The sequence below is a fragment of the Dasypus novemcinctus genome, chromosome X, assembly GCF_030445035.2.
Source record: "Dasypus novemcinctus isolate mDasNov1 chromosome X, mDasNov1.1.hap2, whole genome shotgun sequence".
Classification (NCBI taxonomy): Eukaryota; Metazoa; Chordata; class Mammalia; order Cingulata; family Dasypodidae; genus Dasypus; species Dasypus novemcinctus.
The window spans coordinates 153,508,635-153,525,847 of NC_080704.1; the positions used below are offsets into that span (position 1 = coordinate 153,508,635).

A 17,213-nucleotide genomic window follows, 5' to 3' on the forward strand; every position below is an offset into this window, starting at 1 on the left:
TAATTCATTTTGCAGGCACAGGCACTGGGAAATGTAGTTTCTTCTCCAATATTGCCAATGAAAAGTTACATGGAGTTCAGCTTCTGTGTTAACCATCAACAAGCAAGGAGCTAGGCATGTCCCTTTGTCTCTAAAGCATTTCCCTCAGCCGCAGTTGCCAGTTTCCTGGACAATCTCTAGATCATCCCTAGCCTCAAATAGCTAAACAAGGATGAGGTAGCAACAACAAATTCCAGCAAAGCCCCCCTGCACCTCAATATATACCTGAGTAGCTCTACAAGATAGATAACATCAAAGTTAAAAAAAAAAAAAAAAGCAAAAACCAAGGAGAACAGCACAGGGGCCGAATCAAGGGATACATAAAAAATAAATAACTCTCCTGATACCAAGTATGGGTTCTTTGGCCTGACATATTTTATTAACCAATTCCTGAGACACAGGGTTTCAAAGAGAGAAAGTTAGACACACAAAACAGAAACATCAAACTCACTAATTTGAATCATAATTCTCACTTTTTTTTGTATATCTTGTCTTTTTGTTTCTTATCTGCTTCCTGCTCTGCTTCTTCAATTACCATTTTCACTTCATCTCCTGTTAGCAAGGTATTCTGTAAGGCCTTAATACCAGCCCAATTACAGATTGGAGCAATTAAGCTTTCTATTTTCTTTGGGTTTTCTCTATAAATTGGGATATTATTTTCCCAGTTATATATATTTTTTAATCAGTAGTGACTTTTTTATTTTAACTTTTTATTGTCTTTTTAAAAAAAGATAAATAGATCACACAAAACCCAGTTATAGTTTTGATATGGGGAACAGGATATGCAATGTAAGATAGTTTAGTGATAAATTAAGTTTATTGTGCTCGCTTCGGCAGCACATATACTAAAATTGGAACGATACAGAGAAGATTAGCATGGCCCCTGCGCAAGGATGACACGCAAATTCGTGAAGCGTTCCATATTTTTATATATTTTTAATGTAATATTATTACAAAGTCAATAAAAAAAACTATAATAAAAAAAATTAAGTTTATTTTTCAGAGAGCCTCTCAATTATTCCCATGCCAGATAATTCCTGAAACCCAGAGGTACCAGTCTCTTCAAGAACGACAACCAGCTTCATTCTTCCTCCCCATAATATCGACACCCCTTTTTCCGTATGAAGAAGTCAGAGTGGTCTTTGTCCAAAAATATCCCTCAAGTTTGAGGGAAATGTACAAAGCAGAGAGGGAGGAATTGTAACTGAGGGTTAAGAATTAACAAATAATTATGATTACTAAGTTATTACATAGATGCCTTTTCACTTCCAGTACATTATAAAATAGCCAAAGTTTAACATCTGAAATTAGAGAAACTGGCTAGACCAACCTCATTCTTTGTATATGACCATTTCCAACTAAAAACCTGCCATTGTGATGATGATTCTAGACAGATCTTACCTTTGTATATAGTCGTTTCTAAGACCAGCTGTTATGATGATTATTCCAGATTGATCTTACCCATATAGATGAACATTTCAAATGAAATGGTAACCAACTCCACCCTCCTCTGTTTGAAATCCATAAGGAAAATCTTCTGACCCGTTCTGTACCTCCATCCTCCGATGCCTTGATCTCTGATGATTAGCTTGTGTTGTAATAACCCTGTGACTCACACCTGTTTTGTACCCACCCCCCTCCTGTTCAGCCCCTTAATGTTTATTAATGAAGGAACCTGAGCCAGCCCCATCCCAATTACTCATTAGCATAAACTGCTAAACCTGGATATTATAAAACTATCAGGATTACCGCAGTTCGGGGAGGCAGATTTTGGAGACTTTAGGCCACTGACCTCGTTTGATATGCTAAAGCAAATAAATCTTTTCTTTGAAACCCCCATGTCTCAGGAATTGGGTAATACTGTACATTGAGCAGAAGAATTCATGTTTTGATCAGTATCTATCTTTCATATTTGCTGAGGCAAGAACATTCAGGTATATTATCTTTCCTTGTGCCCTATAACAACCTTGTAAGTACTATCATTCTAATTTTTTGATGTGCAAAATAAGGCTCAGAGAAGCCAAATGAATAGTGCAAGATTACTCTGCTGTTTGGTGACAGGCTAGGGACTCAGACCCAGATCTGACTTTTATGGTGCCTCATGTACAAATAAATAGCACTTTATTTTTTTTCCACAGACACATTTAAAATGCTTATTCCATATAAGCATTTATTAAAAATAAGGAATAAAAAATGTAAAATGTATTCAATATACAAAATGAAAATAGACTTCTTCAGGTCCACATGTGACAGTTACTTCTTTTTGCACTTGTCATAATTTTGGTTTTACAATTGCTTCTGTGATTATTTGGTTAAGGTCTGTCTCCATCACTACACCAACATGGACCATGCCTATTTTCATCTAACTCATAGTGAGCAATCAGTATGTATTTGATGAATGAATGAATGAATGAATGAACGATTCTAGCCATTAGCTAGGTCATGGACATATAGGTGAATTTAGCCTTTGATTTTAGTCAGGAGCAGAAATACTACGGGGAATGTATACAGTAACACTAAAGATGGGAAAAGCCATTATTTTTTAGTTGCTGAAGGTGGTGAATTTGCTCATACTGGACTTGGTGATTTCATGTCAAAAGCATCAAGACTGATCTAAGCAGAGCAGATGCAGTTGCTAAGTGGTTGTTTACTAGGTAATGGAAGTGAGGAAAGCATATTAATTCTCAAAAAAAGAGAGAGAGAGAGTGTAAGGTGATTTCTTTTTTTTTTTAAAGATTTATTTATTTATTTAGTGCCCGCCCCCCTCCCCCGGTTGTCTGCTCTCTGTGTCTTTTCGCTGCTTCTTGTTTCTTTGTCCGCTTCTGTTGTCGTCAGCGCAAGGGAAGTGTGGGAGGCGCCATTCCTGGGCAGGCTGCACTTTCTTTCGCGCTGGGCGGCTCTCCTTATGGGGTGCACTCCTTGCGCGTGGGGCTCCCCTATGCGGGGGACACCCCTGCGTGGCACGGCACTCCCTGCGTGCATCAGCACTGCGCATGGGCCAGCCCCACACGGGTCAAGGAGGCCCAGTGGTAGATGGACACCCTAACCACTGGGCCAAAGTCCGTTTCCCTAAGGTGATTTCTTACTGTGTGATCTTCAGTAGATTTGCATCAGAATCATCTTGGGAATTTAAGAAGGCAGATTCCTGGACCCAGACCTGTAGTACTCCCAGGGAATGGTGCCAAACAAACAAACAAGCAAACAACAACAACAACAAAAAACACACACACACACACACACAAACCCTGCATTTTTAACAGGCTTCCCAGATAAATCTCACTTCTAAAGTTTAAGACCTGCTGGGCTGGAAGAGCAGTAGACCAGCAGAGGGTCTAAGATTTTGTCTAGAGAAATGCCCGCATTATGAACTGAGAGGAAGGGAAACCTACAAAAGAGATAGCAGCCAGAGAGCCCGAGCCAAGGAAGGTGAGAGCTGAAGAACAAGTAGATGGCCAAGAGCATCAAAAGTAACAGATGCCGAGAATGCAGATGGAGAAGAGTCCTTGAAAATGAGAAAAAGATCATGTGCGGACTTTCAGTGAAGTTGTAAAGACAGAATCCAAATTTTTCTGGGCCAACCTGTCCTTCAAGACCCAACCAAAATACTGCCTCCCCAGTGAGGTAGTTCCTGACTCCCTTGGGCAGAGCACATCAATCCTTGTGGCATGTAATTCTATTAAAGCAGTTAACCTAACATACTGAAATTCTGTTAACCTGTTTTTGTTTGTTTGTTTATTTGTTTTTCATGCTTGTTAGACTCAGAATTCCTTGAAGGCAGGAACTTTGTGTTATTCCTTTTCAAATCTCTAGTGTCTGGCACAATACCTAGCTTACAGAAGGCCTCTGCAAATGTCCGCTGAATGAGTGATTGAAGAGGAATTGGAGGCAGAAAGCACAGTCTGGCAGGGAAGGTAGATGAATTCTAAACATTTGAAGGCAAATGAGAGCATGACGATTGTTCCTGCTGGAGAGAGGGTTTAAGGAGGAAATCAGTTCCTCCAGCGCACAGAAAGGATGTGATTAAAAGCACAGGTTTAGCTTTAGAAAGTATGAAGGACAACTCTTTCTTGGAGTCTTGAAGGACTCACGAGAGGATGGATGTACAAGATAAAGTAATTAGTGTAGACAGTTCTTTTCTAAATAAGTCAGCAAGGTAAGGCTTTTGCTGAGAATGAGGTACAAAACGTGGGCTCTGGAGCCTAAAGAAAAAGACAGGAAGAGTGTCGGTGGCTAGAGTACTGGTGAATCAATGAGATTAATAGATCCCACTCTCCTTCCTCAAGCATTGTCAAGAGCACATTATTACAAACTGAATCCTTTCCGCAGTCCCAGAATTAACAGGCTGTGTCTATCAGTCATGGTAACAGGGACTGGCTACCAGATCTGGGGGCTGAAACTAACTGGAGTAACTGATCTCGTCCTGTCCTGAACCCGGCACTTCTTTCCAAATCTTATGGCACTCACGACAGTCCAATTCCTATCATAGCTATTTGTCTTTTCCTTACTAGATTGTAAAACAGTTGAGGGCAAGGGTTGTGTCTTACTGGCCGTTGTATTGTACCTTAGCATAATGCTTTGTACATAATAGGTAGAGGATGTCTGTACCAGGCACACACATCTAACACAGCATTTATCATATCATACTGTATGTATTTGGTTGTATCTCTCCTTTTAGACCATGAGCTCAAGGCAGAGACTGAATTGTGTTGATCAGTTTTCCTTGTGTTTAGAACTTCGTAGGGTTGCAAATGTTAAACAAATGAATCAAATTTTGTTGAAAGGAATGCATGGATGACAGAATGAATAAAAGCTAGCAAAAAGTGAAGATGGGAGGAGGAGTGCTGCATAGGCACTGCATTTTGTCAATTACACAACCATCAGTTTTATCCTGACATCTGTGAGTAATAGTGCTGGGGTACCTGGGTCTGGGATCTGTTTTCAAATACATTATAAATGTTTGCAGTACACATTCTGGATCTTAGACAAGTCTCTAGCCATTCCATTTCAGAGGACAGGGCCTGGGTGAAAGGGCCTATCAACTAAATGACTGATTTGTCCACCCTTATTAGGTACCTGTTTGCATGGAATACAGTGTTACACCAACATGGTCACTGTTTTCTTGGGGATTACAATTTAAGGTTGACATTGCAGAGAAACATTTAAAGACCGATGATACAATATAGAAACAGTATTGGATCAAGACAGTAGCACCCACCACTAGAGGAAAAACAGCTACTTGAAGGGGTATCTTTAAGGTATTCATTCGTCTGTTAGGGATTTTTCTTTCTTTTCTTTCCTTTTTTTTTTAAAGACTGGCCTAGTAGAAAATAACAAAAGCTGATGCTTACATAGGGCATACCATAGACCAGACATTACTTTAAGAGATTTACACAACCACCCTATGAGATGGATACCATTATAATCTCCATTTTTGGACGTGAAACAGGCACAGAAAGGTAAAGCAAAGTGCTCAAGGTCACAGAGCTAAGAAGTGGGGGACCTGGGAGCCAACAGCGCTTGTTAGTGTGGGTTTACCTGTGTGGGTTATAAGGAAAATCACTTATCTTTTCTGATAATAAAAATCCCAGCATTTATAGAGGGCCTGTTATATGTGTATATAATATATATGCCAGGGACTCTAATACACACTTCCCTTGCATTATCTCATTTCTTCCTCACAATAATCCTATGAGGTAGTATTTTTATCCCCATTTTAAAGACGAAAAAATTTCAGGCACAGAGGTCGAAATGATTCTCCCAAGGATTTAAATCCAGGCAGTCTGACTCCACTAGGAGCCTCTCAGTTATTCCTGGTAGTAAAACGAGAACCGAGGTCTTCCTGACCTCAGAGGGATGCCACCAGAGTACAATGAAATAAAGGATGTGCAAAGGCCTCGGTGAACAAGTGCAGGGGATGTGGCCTACCACTTGAACCACTGTTGAAAACCGGTTACCCAGGGTCCCGTCCGACGACTTCTAGTCCCAAACCTGCTCCCTCTCTGCCCAACCCTCAGCGACAGCTTTGAATCTCTTTCTCCATCTCCTCCGATCCTGCCCCCAAACACTTGGCGGAGCGGAGAATGGAAGGTACGCGCGCGAGCAGGAGGCGGGACCTGTCTCCCTGATCCGTACTGGGAGCGGCCTCTGCACATGCTCCATGGCCCTGCGGCTTCAGTAGCCCGTCGCAGCGGCCAATCAGGCCCCGCGGCGCGCTCGGGACGTAGCAACGCCTGTGAGTCGTGTGCGTGCGAGGGGGGCGACGTAAGGGCGCTCCGCGAGCCCGTCTCCTCGAATGAAAGGAAACAACCTCCGGCGACAGAGCCCCGCTCTCAGGCGCTGTCGGAGAACCGAGACCGACTTCTTTCTCTTTTCCCTCATTGGCGCTTGTCTCCTGCCGACCGCCTTGGGCCCCGCCGGTGAGTCCCCACGAAACCCTGAGACCCCCCATTCTCTGCCGGCGGGAGAAGACGAGGATGGCGGTGGCCAGGCCGCCGCCCCTGCCCGTTGTTAAGGGGGACTCCTGGTGGTCTCGCTTTATTGTCAGGGACCCCAGAAGCGCCGCTCGGTGGCTCATTGAAGGCGCTTGGGAAAGAGGCTGCTGAGAAAGTGCTTTGGGGTGCTGGGGGAGAGATTAAGCTTTAAGCTTAAGCCTAGACTTCGGGGGAGGGGGCACAACATTTCGGAGGAGGAAAAAAAGGGAATTTTTAGTCTTTGCGGTTGCTTAGGACATATTTGGAAAGAAGGGAAAGTCCCGGTTTGTGAAGAGTAAGAGGAAGAATTGTTAGGATGGCTAAAGGGGTTAGCCTGACGAAATGAGGAAAAACTCCGGGGTGGGGGGAGTTAGGGGTGAAACTGAGATAAGAGGCGAAGCTTTCAACGAAGCCTGTTCGAGGGTGAAATCGAGGTGGGGGGGGCGGTTTAAAGAGAAAGTGGTAGGGTGATATTTTCCTGATTCGGGGGGACTTGGAAAAAGACAATTAAGGGACCCTGATTTTAGGACTGAAAGGAACCTGCTAAAGTGTTTTAGAGGGAGATAGTTTGCGAGTTTATCTAGCGCTTGATTAGAGGAAGATGTTGCAGCCTGGTATGTACTGAGGAATAAATAACGGAGAGGGTCCGATACGTTATTTGTATCATCCTTTATTATATAGACGAACAGTACGGTATTCTTTTGAAATTTCTCTTCGTTGCAGTGTTTTGCGTAGAACTTAATTATGCTTCTACTTTGAAAAATCTTTTATTTTCATGAGCTTACTACGTAATGTTAGGTCTTATTCATACAGTTCAAATTATTTCTCGACCCTAGGGCTTGAAACAACTGGAAAATTCCTTCAGTTTCCTTTTGAATAACCGCAAAAAGCAGTGCGAAGCATGTAATAATATCGTGCAACCAAATTCAGGTGCCCTTCCGGTATATCTTAATCGTTTATTTCTCACAACTATAACTTTCCTGACGGAAATACTACTACTTTGGGGGTTCACATTTATATACTTTGATCTGTATATTTCGACTTGCTTATGTGTGGAATTTTTAAAATTCTTCCGGAACTGCAGGGGGGTTTTGTTTGTTTTTTGTGTTTTTTTTTCTGTGAAAATGATCTTTCAGATACCAGTCATTGAGTGAGCTCACGAGTCGGTTCTTGAATGCTCTCCCTGATGTTTCGGGTTATTTCTACCTTGGTGCTTCAGAGCATCTTGAAAAATCAGAAACGCATTGACTGCTTCAGCCTAACTAATCTGGCCCTTATGTATTTTTCAGACATTTGAATTGTGTGTGTGTGTGTTTTCTCTCTGTTACCTTTGCCTCTTTATTTCTGCTTTATAACATTATGGATAATGTTGTTTCCTTTAAGAAAAAGGTTTCATTGTTGAAACCTTGTGAAAGCATCAAACTTTGATCTCCGCATGCCTAGAAAAACCTTTTAGGCCAAAATTAAAATGCCATCTAGCTGTGGAACATTATGAACCCCCTAATATTGGTCCTTGGAATGCCCTTACTCTACTTAACTAGCAATCACAAATGTGACAGCATTAGATAAAAATCTGTTTTTATGATAAAGGCATTTTTGCTAGGAGTCATTGTTTCCATGCTGTTCTCTACTTCATGTTTTACAAGGAGACTGCAAAAAAATTTAGCAAGATATGCACAGATGCATTATTTGAATTTTAGTGGAAAAATCCATTTAGTCATTGCACATTGGGGAAAGTTTTTAATTGGTTTGGTGCAGTTTTTTGTGTGACTGTTCACTTTACAAAAGAAATTTAAACTGATTCTGGAAAAAATACACAAACATTTTTGAAGGAAAAATGTGTACCTTTTTTTTGTTTTTGGATTTTGGGGTCTTTGATAGCTAGAGAAGCAGATTCTCAAAATTAGGGTGAGAAAATTTGCCTGTTAACAGATTGAAAGAGGCAGAATTAAAAATGGATAGAATTTTGGGGATACCATTTTCAGAATTAATTTAAAAAATAAAAAGTGATTTTTCCATTCTGGAAATTTTCTTTCTCTTAAGCCACTTTCATAGCCAGTGGTGGGATTGTATAACAATTGAACATTAAAGATGTCTGTACAGATTAGATTTATAACGTGCCATCCTTTCAACTGACCAGAATGACTGGGGAGAAATGAATACATTACAGTGGAGTGCCTACTATTTATTGCATAATAGTAAAGAAAACTAATTTAGAACTCAAATAGCAGATTTTGGTGCTGTTCATGAATTTCGGTATTTTGCATAGTTAATTCTACAGATTTTGGCAGCTACACTCTTGATAAAACAGCCGAAAACATACTTGCCTGAGCAATTGCAAACACACTTCCCCTTTTGTTTCTTTTGTTTCTCTGTCCTTCTTTTCTTTAATCCTAAAAGTATCTGCTGCCTGTTTTCTATCAGTTTCATGGTTTATAGCCAATGCTATGAATACATTACTATTATAGAGTACCATTTGGAAGACTGAGGTATTTAAAATGTAGATAACATTAAGAGTTTGTTAAACCTATCAAAGCAGAGACTCTCAAGAGGACCTTTGAAGTTTCAAGTTAAAAAGAAAAACCTAGATATAAATTGATGAGAAGACATGTTTCTTCATGACATCACTTTTAATTTTGATTAAGTATTCCAACTTTTATATTGGAACACTCTGGTTTGTAGTTATTACCTTACTGGCAGCCAGCTGCTGCTGTTCTTGTGGGTGACCAAGTGCTTCTCGGATAGTGTTATGAAAATGTCCAAGTATATAGAAATGGAAAGAATTTAGTAAAGTGATTTTAAGACAAAATTTGAGATTTTGTGCATTGTGCTGTTTGTTGTGGCAACTTGGGTCCTGAACTTAGTCAGTGGTTGATTTGGGGAAATTACACAAATCAAAACACCAAATTTAAGTTTGTTAAGTATTCTTCTGAAGAGTCTAGATTGAGATTGATGATCTTAATCCAATGCCTTCCATGTTAGAGCTTTTCTTCCTCTCGTTTTTGTGCTTGACTATACTACTTGTAATTATGATTTGACTAAATTTAAGGGTAATTAAGAAAATTTTTCCTTTCTCTACACTTACCAGTGTCAGTTTGCACCTTTAACTAATAAGCAGATTTTTGGAGTAAATCTCAGCACAAGATGATAGCGTTTTATATATAATTATGTCTTAAAATCTGCATTTTTGAATTGACTGTTATAGGCTTAGTTTTTTCTTTACTTGAAAAGGGAATATAATAGCAAAAACTAATTTATTAAAGATATATATGTGAGTTTTTAAATGGGAAATAATTTAGGTTTTAAAAAGAAGTGTTTCAACGTCATGGTTAAGAAAAGTAAATTCATTTCACTTTTTTTTTGGTTTATCAATATGTGAACTTTAAGAAATTGTCAATTATAGAATTCTGTTCACTCTGGCTATTGTGTAATTTTTAAATAGTTTTTGCTCTGCCCTTAGATATATAATATTTTTTCTCCTTGAAGGGGCAACAATAGTTTGCAGTATTATCAGCAGATGATGATTTAATATCAAACATTGTTCATTTTAAAAATTTATCCACACAGAAATGAGAAATTTCTCATTTCTCCTAGTTAGGGAACAATTTGATTTTCTCAATTACTCTAAACTTCATTTAGTCATCTTTATATATTTGTTCTTATTACGAAGGCATCTTGGGTTTTGATATTAATTGGTCTACACTAAATAGCTGTTCAAAAATGTGTGTATTAAAAATTAGGTCATATATTAAACAATTCACATGAGTCTGTGTAAATTGATTTTAAAACAAAATTAACTATTTTATTGCCCTTCTTATTCTCTATAGTGTTTTTCGAGGCCTAAAGTGGCATTCTAAAGGCAATTTAAAAATCATGTCAAGCTCAGTTGAACAGAAAAAAGGGCCTACAAGACAGCGCAAATGTGGCTTTTGTAAGTCAAATAGAGACAAGGAATGTGGACAGTTACTAATATCTGAAAACCAGAAGGTGGCAGCACACCATAAATGTATGGTAAGTATATGGACGGCCCCCAAGAGACTTAAACCATTCTCTAGAATCTTAATAACAGACAAGTATTCCTGAATACTAAAAACAAGAGCTCAGTTAATTTTTTAAAGAAATGGTTTCTCACTAATTCTATGCCATTTTAACTAGAAAGTTTACTTTTAAATTCAACATCTTATGCACTGTTTTACTGTAATTTCTTTATGCATGAACCTTAATTTCTTTAATGTAATTTATAGCTCTTTTCATCTGCTTTGGTATCATCACATTCTGATAACGAAAGTCTTGGTGGATTTTCTATTGAAGATGTCCAAAAGGAAATTAAAAGGGGCACGAAGCTGGTAAGTTGGTATTTCTGCCTCTTGAGAATAAAAATTATTTTAAACTCACTAAGGAAAAAATTGCGTATTTTAGAGTGTATTACATTATTAACTATGTTTAATTTTAAATTGCAGTCTTTTTTCTGAAGCAGCAAAATACAAAGCTGGGTTTAACTTTTTAACCACTCAGCAAAAAAAGAGAGCACTGATATTCATATTCAGTTTTTTTTTTTCAGAAAGAGTTAAAATCTTGGAGACTGTGTTTACTTAGAAAATGCAGGTTGCTTAGAATGTATCTGCTTTAAAGTCTACATTCAAGTATATTTTTTCATAATTCAATTCTGATAGGTTTTCACCTTCCGTCATAAAGAAATAATGGTTATGACCAATGCAATGATAGTACAATTTCAACAGGAAAATATTAGCACTTGCTGAACGAAGTATTTTATTGCTGTCCAGCTATGACTTTGGGTAACTTTTGGTGAATTTTACAAGAGTTTTTGTTTTAAAATATTTGGATTTTTTTAAAAAGAAGCTTTAGATTACATAAATTTTATGTCAGAAATATAGGGGATTCCCATGTACCTCATCTCCCACACACATAATTTTTCCCGTTAACATGTTTCATGAGCGATACATTTGTTACAATTGATAAGCACATATAGAAGCATTGCTACTAACCATGGGATATAATTGACATTATAGTTTTCTCTCTGCCCCACATGATTTTATAGGTTTTGGCAAAATGTATAATGGCCTGTATCAGTCATTGCCATGTCATGCAGGACAATTCTAATGTTCCGGAAAATGCCTCATGTTACATCTCTTCTTCCCTCTCCGTCCTCTCAGAACCTCTGGTAGCCACTGCCTTTATATCAGTGATGCAAGTTCTTCCATTGGTAGAATAATAATAAGTCTGTAATAGAATAATAATAAGTCTATTTTAATCCATTGTTCATTCCCCAATCTTGAGGATTTGGGGATGGTGATGCCCACTCTGTATCTAATTGAGAGGGGGCTTAAATCCCATGGAGCAGATAGATGGAACTGTCTTGCTTGCAGTTGCAGATACTCTCTGTTACTTGGGATGGGTATTGACCATCATCATCTCCTTGTTAGTTGTCCTGGGTGGGTCCAGTGAACTGGAGAGTAGGTGTTACAACTCTACTGAGATTCAGGGCTCAACTGGCCCATGAATAAACCAAAGATTTAAGTCTCTGGGACATATATTTAACAAGTATAATGCTAATGATAGGTTCAAGTAAAAGGGGCAGAAGAGCCACATGTAGGGAAACTATAAATGAGTTTTAGTTCTGTTACACTTGGGAGCATAAACTCCAAGGTAAGGCCCACTGACAAGGTGCCAAATTCCCGAGCCTGTCTGCCCTGCTTATTGGGTCTAGATGTCTCTAGAGCCCTCAGGAGCCCCACTGTTAGAGGCACTGTTTACTGTAGTAGTCAGTGAGATCCTGCTGAGACATGTATAAGCATAACCTCTGTAATGACCTCCTGACTCACTTTGAAATCTCTTAGCCATAAAAACTCAATTGTGTTTAATATTTCCCCATTTTGGTCAAGATCTTTTTCCAGAGCCATTACTAGTTGGCACTTGGTAATAATCCCTTGGTGCCATGGGGGCTCATCCCCAGGAGTCATGTCCCATGCTGGGGGCGGAGAGCCCTGCCACAGTTATGAATGACCCTTCTGTCATCCAAAACCTCTCCAAAAATGAAGCCAAAAAAATAACCAAATAAAATTAATAACAAAATAATAAATAATTTAAAAATCAAATGGAATATAAAAATAAAAAATAGAGAAAAATGGAAATAAAGTAGAAATGTTTTATACAACATATCTTCCATCACTGTAAGATCTGTTATCTTGTATGTACAGTGACACTTACTTCCGTATGTTCCCCTAGTGTCTTAGTTTTTTCATTTTATCTTGAAAGAAGCTTTAGGTTACGTAAAAGTTACGTGAAAAATACAGAGGATTCCCATATACCCAACGCCCTCCCCCTCTTCCACTCTCCCCATTGATAGCATTTTATGTGTGGATGATACATTTTGTTACAATTGATGTACAAGTACTGAAGCATTGTTACTAAGCATGGCCAATGGTTTACATTATGGTTTACATTTTGCACCGTACACTTTTATGGGTTTCAACAAAATTTAAAAGTGGCCTGTATCCATTATTGCAAGATCATGCAGAACAATTCTAATGTCCTATGTTCCATCTATTCTAGTCTTCCCTCCCCCCCCCCTCAGAACTTGTGGTAACTACTAACTGTCCATTTTTGAAGAATAAGGTTCATAGTTAATTGCACTAATATTGAGGGCTTGACATATTGGTCTGTTTTGTTTTATTGGGCACTGCCTATGTTCTCAAGTTCCTTTCACTGAGAATACACCAGGACTCTCCAGGTTGGCAGTTTAATATTTCTTGTTTATTGCGTTAGTCTCTACCCACTGAGATAATACACTATGATAGGATGAACACATATATTCCATAAAGGCATGCCCCATGTGTGCCCTACCCAACATATCCATCCATACCCGATGCCTTACACCAGAAACCCTCCACTGCCATATTTGCTTAAAGAACATTTGCACCATTGTAGTTTTAACCACAGACCTGCAATTCCCCAGAGTTTACCTGCTCTTTCCTTCAACCCTCCCCCTAGTTCAATGGATAGTCCAACCACCCCACCATGCTACTCATCACAGACCAGCACCATGAAACCCAGTCACACCACTGTACCACTCTCACCCCCATCCACTGCCTTCCACCTTATCATAGATTCTGCCCATATGGGCATTGGCTCACCACCCTCTACTCCCATTCTGTCTCCTGTTAACCTCTATTCCACACTCTGTGAGTCTGCTCAATTTCCTAAAGTTATATCAGTGACATCATGTAATATTCATCCTTTAGTGACTGACTTGCTTCACTCAACATAAAGTCTTCAGGATTCATCCATGTTGTCCGATATGTCAATACTTCATTCCTTCTTACAGCTGAGTAATATTCAATTGTATGGCTATCCCACATTTTACTTATCCATTCATCCTTTGATAGACACTTGGGTTGCTTCCAGATTTTGGTAATAGCGGGTAATGCTGCTATGAATATGGTGTGCATGTATGTGTTCATGTCCCTGCTTTCAGTCTTTCTGAAAGCAGTGGGATTGCTGGATCATATGGCAGTTCTATAGTTAGCTTCCTGAGGAACTGCCAAACTGTTCTCCACAATGGCTGCACCATTCTACATTCCCACCAGCAGTGGATGAGGGTTCCCTTTCCTCCACATCCTTTACAACACTTGACATCCTCTGTTTTTTAGTAGCCACCAGTCTAATAGGTACAAGATGATGCTTCATTGTAGTTTTGATTTGCATTTCCCTAATAGCTATTGATGTTGAGCATCTTTTCATGTATATTTTAGCCATTTGTATTTCTTGTTTGGAGAAGTTTCTATTCAAGTCTCTTGCCCATTTTTTAAAATGGGTTGTCTTTTCATTTTTGAGATGTAAGATTTATTTATATATGCTGGAAATTAGGCCCTTATTGGATAGATGGTTTCCAAATATTTTCTTCCATTGACTAGACTACCTTTTCACTTTCTTGACAACCTCCTTTCAAGTGCAAAAGTTTTAAATTTTGATATATTTGTGTTATAAGTAATTAAATTGTTCCTTTATCCAGGAAGTGATAGAATTGGGGGGTTTGCATCCCTAGCTGTCTTACTAGCTGAGTGACCCCAGACAAATTATTTACCTTTGTTTTTAAATACATTTACTTCTTTACACCATGTTTTCCTCACCTATAGAAGGGATAATGACAGTACTTGCCATACAGGGTTGTTGCTAGGATTAAAAGAGATAACATATGGGACTTAGCATGATGCCTGGCACCTAGTTAGGACTTGATAAATCATAACCACCATTGTAGTTATTGTTGTTTTTCTTCATAAGTAATAATAAGATCCTGCTGATATTATCGTGGGCTAATGAAAAGCATGCTGGGTTGAGAAATCATGAAGCCTTTTTTTATTAATTTATTTGTATTTTTTAAAAAGATACTTAGATTACATAAGTGTTACATAAAAAGTGTAGGGAATTCCCATATGCCCCACTCCCTCCCCCTCCCACACCTTCCCACATTAACAACATCCTTCATTAGTGTGGTACATGTTAAAATTGATGAACACATATTGGAGCATTGCCACTAAGTGGATTATAGTTTACATTATAGTTTAATCTCTCTCCTACACATTTTTGTAAGTTATGACAAGATATATAATGGCCTGTATCCGTCACTGCAACATCATTCAGGACAATTCCAATGTCCCAAAAATGCCACCGTGTTATACTTATTTTTTTTTAAAGATACTTAGGTTACATAAATGTTACATAAAAAAATATATAGGAGATTCCCATATGCCATGCTCCCCACACCTCCTACATTTTCCTACGTTAACAACATCCTTCATTAGTGTGGTACATTCGTGGCAATTGATGAACACGTTTTAGAGCATTGCGACTAAACATGGATTAAAGTTTACATTGTAGTTTACACTCTTTCCCACCCAATTTTGTAGGTTATGGCAAGATATATAATGGGCTGTATCTATCATTGCAGTATCATTCAGGGCAATTCCCAAGTCCCAGAAATACCCCTGCATTACACCTGTTTTTCCCTCTCCCTGCCCTCAGAACTTCCAGTGGCTACTGATGAGACCTGTTTTGTTTTGTTTTTAATGTCTTTATTCTTTTTAGATTTATTTCTCTCCCCTTCCCCCCGCCCCATTGTCTCCATTGTCATTCAGTGTGTGTTCTTCTGAGTCCGCTTGCATTATTGTCAGTGCACTGGGAATCTGTGTCTTGCTGCATCAGCTCTTTGTGTGTGCGGTGCCACTCTGGGCAGGCTGTGCTTTTTTCATGTGGGGCAATTCTCCTTGCAGGGCTCACTCCTTGTGTGTGGGGCTCCCCTACACGGGGGACACCTCTGCGTGGCACGGCACTCATTGTGCACATCAGCACTGTGTGTGGGCCAGCTCACCATACAGGTCAGGAGGCCCTGGGTTTGAACCCTGGACCTCCCATATGGTTGGCAGATTGTCAATTGAGCCAAATTGGCTTCCTGAGGCCTGTTTTGTTTTTTGTGTGTTTTTTAAAAGATTTATTTATTTATTTCTCCCCCCCCCACCCCGGTTGTCTGTTCTCTGCGTCTATTTGCTGCATCTTTTTTTGTCTGCTTCTGTTGTCAGCGGCACGGGAATCTGTGTTTCTTTTTTTGTTGCATCATCTTGCTGTGTCAGCTCTCCATGTGTGCAGCGCCGTTCCTGGGCAGGCTGCACTTTTCTTTCGCACTGGGCAGCTCTCCTTATGGGGCACACTCCTTGCGCATGGGGCTCCCCTACCCAGGGGACACCCCTGCGTGGCACGGCACTCCTTGTGCACATCAGCACTGCGCATAGACCAGCTCCACACGGGTCAAGGAGGCCCGGGGTTTGAACCACGGACCTCCCATGTGGTAGACGGACGCCCTAACCACTGGGCCAAGTCCGCCACCCTGAGGGCTGCTTTTAAAATAATACCTCTGCCACTTAAACATCATTATGTGACCTTGGACAAGTCATGAGCTTATTTGTCTCTTCTCCAACTGTAAACTAGAGATAGTGCTTGGTCACTGCTTACTCAACAATGGTGCTATAAAAGATATAAAGAGCTACCTTAGAAAAGGTGTTTCAGAAGCTGTTTTGAGGCTTTGGTCATCTAGTGGAAGAATAGTGATAGAAGGGAAGAACTTTTGAGCCTGGGTATATCATTTTATTCCCTTTCCTTCCCCCAAAATGTCATAATTTAAATTATTCATATTGGGGATAGGAGGGTCGCATCGAGTGTTCAACTTTGAAATAATTTCTGTCTCCTCTTTGTCTTTAGCTTTGCTCTTTCCATTAGATCGTTTTTATGCGAAGTGCTATCAAGTAACCAAAATTTCAAAATTTAGTTTTCCTCTTTACTTTTTCCTGTGTAGATTTATCTAAGCAGTGAAGAGGCCATAAATCAAATAATGGAGAAAAAAATGAAGAGCTTTATGAACTGATAAACTAGATACAAACTAGATAATCATCTTTTCTAATTGACTATTTTAGGCATTTTATCCTCTGAGCCTGTTTGCTCTGGCTCCTGTTCATCTGGATTTCTAGGTTAAAAGTAGGTCATGAATACCCACTGAAAATAATCAAAACCAGGAGTACTGGTCCTTGAGTCCTTTCAAGAGATTCTAGTCTGTACCTGATGTTGGTGCCAATGGTGCTTACTTGCCCCAGAGAAAAGTATGGAAAGAAGAGGCTGGGGCTTGAGGTGAAAGCA

At 39.4% G+C, this 17,213-nt stretch overlaps 1 protein-coding gene and 1 non-coding gene across 9 annotated transcripts in view; both read left to right on the forward strand.

Moving 5' to 3' along the window:
• Nucleotides 1–860: 860 nt before the first annotated feature.
• On the forward strand, nucleotides 861–967 carry LOC111759380 (U6 spliceosomal RNA). Its single transcript, XR_002793381.1, has one exon. It is a non-coding gene; the product is annotated as a U6 spliceosomal RNA (small nuclear RNA).
• Nucleotides 968–6,221: 5,254 nt separating this feature from the next.
• The window catches only part of PHF6 (PHD finger protein 6), a 55,124-nt gene continuing 44,132 nt past the window's right edge, over nucleotides 6,222–17,213 (forward strand). Inside the window, exons 1-4 of one of the 8 annotated variants that reach the window (XM_012517941.3) lie at nucleotides 6,244–6,455; nucleotides 7,346–7,439; nucleotides 10,337–10,520; nucleotides 10,754–10,855. In XM_012517941.3, the coding sequence (XP_012373395.1) occupies nucleotides 10,383–10,520; nucleotides 10,754–10,855 (240 nt within the window). In that variant the 5' untranslated portion in view covers nucleotides 6,244–6,455; nucleotides 7,346–7,439; nucleotides 10,337–10,382. Of the gene's footprint in view, nucleotides 6,456–7,345; nucleotides 7,451–10,336; nucleotides 10,521–10,753; nucleotides 10,856–17,213 lie in introns of all 8 variants that reach the window. The other 7 variants (XM_012517940.4, XM_004474309.4, XM_058291555.2 and 4 more) reach the window with 7 other exon arrangements.